Source organism: Loa loa (genome assembly GCF_000183805.2).
Source record: "Loa loa unplaced genomic scaffold supercont3.1100, whole genome shotgun sequence".
Taxonomy (NCBI): Eukaryota; Metazoa; Nematoda; class Chromadorea; order Rhabditida; family Onchocercidae; genus Loa; species Loa loa.
The window spans coordinates 1-3,376 of NW_018109280.1; the positions used below are offsets into that span (position 1 = coordinate 1).

Here is a 3,376-nt window from a genome sequence, read left to right on the forward strand (position 1 = left end):
GAAGGTGTTCATCCTTTCTAATGGACATTCGTCACTTGAGCGATCTTGTTGACCCACTGAACTTTGACCGGCAATGTGTTGGTTTCGTGTGTCTGCGAAAATGTTACCATCGTCCATGTTAATATCTTCGATCTCAACAACAACATCGTCGGGGATGTTGAGACCGTCGAAGATGCTACCATCGGGGTCATCGAAGACGTTCGGCCTTACTAATGGACACTCGTCACTTGAGCGATCTTGTTGTTGATTTCGTGTGTCTGCTAAAGTATGTTCCAGCTGCGGATTATCTTCCGTTTGGCCTAGAATGAACATTTCTTAGATGTCACTGTATTGTGCCAAAGGAAGTGACTCACGATCTCAGATATTTCGTAACATATTTTCACGGGATTCCATTAGAGGTAGATATATAAATGTTAAAAACCCTGCTGAATTTGCAAGACCGCGATATTATACGGATAAATTTATTTTGTCTTCTCAGTGATTGCTTAAAACTGAAGTTTTTACTCTGAGATTTGTGTTGACAGAATTTCTTGTGCTGGGATAATAATGGCTGAGAATAGAATTCTTTACCACAACCAGGATGCTTGCATTGATAACGAAATGGTTTAGGGTGCGTTTGGAAATGTTCGTCATATTCCCTTTTGCCATGCATGGTCGCATTACAGTCAACATGTGGACACTCATGCATTTTCATATCTGAAAAACAACTGTTGTGACATTTTGTATTTAAAACTTTTTGAATTTGAAACTAGCCTTTCTATCACTTCATTTGGTAAATAATTGATTCAATTTGGAAACTGATCATGAAGATATCAGAGCCAACAAAACAAGCTTCATATTCCAATTAATTTAGAATACGCGAAAACATTCATTTTTTGCATGTATTTGTGACAGAATCTTAATGTTACATCTGATGGAATCTCGTACAACGGATGGTTGTGAGTTTTTTAGTATAAGCGAGGACAGTTTTGATCCTAGATTAATTACTGCTTGTGCTTTCGACTTCACCCAATTGAATGAAGGTAGTAAACTGGACGGTATTAAAACGATATTAAAACGATATCATTATATAATTCTTTATTACTTGCTCTCGGTAGTTCCCCATCAGTAATTCCCCATTTGCTTTATATATAATCGTGTCTGAGGCAATAAGTGTTAAATCCAAGTTGTCGCGGATGCTAAAGTTTCTGAGAAGCGCTCATTGCCCGCATGATTTTGTTCACCTAGTGAACCTTGACGGTGATGGTTTCATATGTCTACCAAAGTATGCTCCGACTTGTGGATCTCCTTCCGTTGGGACTAGAATGAACGTTTCTTAAATATCACTTTATTCAGTCAAACGAAGTGAGCGGTTGATGGCCGTTTGGTTTCGTACATCGAGTCACGTACTTTTTTTCCGCACTTTTGTCATTCTTCCCTTGAGTTAAAAATCCTATGAAAAAAAACGTGGAAAAGAATACAATGGAATATTCAAAATCCTAATTCCACTTTCAGTTTTCTGATGCATCATTGATGGCATTATTGTCACCATTGTTAACGCATTTTAAATTCATCGTGCTGTAAGGATGCTAATTGCTTGAATTCCGTCACTCCTTTCATTACCACATCAGTAACTGCCAAACACCACAGCGATAAATGACAAGCAGCTATCTATTGAGGTCAGAAAAATGTTGCAGTGAGCGTTGAATTTTGAATTGCCACTTCATTGTCATAAGTATTTTGTGAAGAAACATTTTCGCGTTAACATATTTAAAACATCTTTTGCTAAATGTAAATCAAGCGAAGCTAACCTCTAGCTCCGTGGTATTTTCTCTTGTGATTTCGCAGTCCAGACACAAAAGAAATGAATTTGCCGCAATTTTCACAGAGAAGTCTAGGTTGATGCATTTCGTAATGCTGTCGAAATCCCGTTAGGGAGTGGAATTCCTTTCCACATTTGGGATAAGTGCAGTGATATTTCTGGTGCCCTTTAAGATGTTCTAAATATTCCTTATATATCAGCATAGTAGCGTTACAATAACGACATTCATATTTTTGCCCATCTAAAAAACTGATATGACGTTTGTGTTCACAAATCCATTTTATATGTAATTAACGAATATAATTCGAAAAATGACTGTGTCAGCATCGTTGATTGGACCTGTCAAATTACATTTCGACTAACTTGAATTACGAAAAAATGTTGATATAGAATGAACATTTCCTTTTTGCGTTAAAAATTTTGTTGAATTTGCAAAACTCACGAGAAGCTCTGCACCTTTGTTTCTTGTGTCTGCATAGTGAACTCTTGTGGCTGGAGGAAAATCCACACTTATTACATATGAATTTATGTTGATCCGCTTCCTTCTGGGCAGAAAATGATGATGTATGATTGCGGAATTCTTTTTCACTGCCGGGCTGCTTGTAATGATAAGAAGATGATTCATGGTGTTTTCGGAGATGTTCTAAACATTTGGTTTTGCTCCGTGTAGTCTCACTACAGTTAATATGTGGACACTTGTGCTTTTTCAGATCTGAAAAAACAACTTCTGCGACATTTGTTTTTGCAACTAGTTTTTCCATCACTGCATTTGGTAATTGATTCACTCAATTTGAAAATTGATGATGAAAATATCAGCCATGAAATAAACTTGTCACATCAAATTTTGATTAACTTTGATCACGAAAATCTGTTCACTCGTTTTTGTACATATTTCGAATAAAAATATTAGTGTTAATGTTACCTATAATCGCAAAATAACTGACTACAATACGACGAAATCAGTTTCAGTTTTCAATTTTTTATTCTTATTGCCTAATAGTATCCAATGGAAGTCACCTGGAGTATTCAGAACTGAAGCGATGCATAACAGAAGGTTGAACCAAATGATGTACGCCATCGATATAGTGAAGAACAAGGCGATGTACGGAATTGTTAAAATGGCAAAAAAGCTCGAATGGAAGCTTTTAATTTCAGATTGGTTGGAATTAAATGACCAAAGGTTCAGACAGTTTTTAATTTATACGTTTCACATTATTTTTTATATTCCTCTCTCTCGCATTCTTTTTTTCGATCTCTGAACCAGCAGTCGATGAATACGCTTTTGGACTGCTAGAAGTAGTGAAGCCTACTAGAAATAGTGAAAGGTTGAAAGTTTCGACGACACAGAGAATGACAAAATTTGCGTGAATTGAAACTGGCGGATTATTGGTATTAAATGTTATTGGTTAAAGGAATATTTAATCCGTATGGTATCTGTGTCGTCAAAACTACGAATTTAACCAGTGACAATTAATATGAAAATTAATGTGAATGGCATGAATTAAAAACTGTTTGAACCTTTAGTCGTTTAATTCCAACCAATGTGAAATAAAAAGCTTTTATTCGACCATTTCC

General features: G+C 36.0%; 2 protein-coding genes across 2 annotated transcripts; both read right to left on the minus strand.

The window, feature by feature from the left end:
- Positions 1 to 57: 57 nt before the first annotated feature.
- On the minus strand, positions 58 to 694 carry LOAG_13793 (hypothetical protein; the record flags this gene model as incomplete). Its single annotated transcript, XM_003149297.1, has 2 exons — positions 58 to 299; positions 571 to 694. Coding segments are annotated over 2 exons (366 nt in total), but the record flags the coding sequence as incomplete, so codon positions are not given.
- Positions 695 to 1,219: 525 nt separating this feature from the next.
- On the minus strand, positions 1,220 to 2,562 carry LOAG_13794 (hypothetical protein; the record flags this gene model as incomplete). The annotated part of the gene is made up of 3 exons (XM_003149298.1): positions 1,220 to 1,299; positions 1,791 to 2,042; positions 2,244 to 2,562. 3 exons carry the CDS (start codon positions 2,560 to 2,562, stop codon positions 1,220 to 1,222), a joined length of 651 nt encoding a protein of 216 aa, XP_003149346.1.
- Between the last annotated feature and the right edge of the window lie 814 nt (positions 2,563 to 3,376).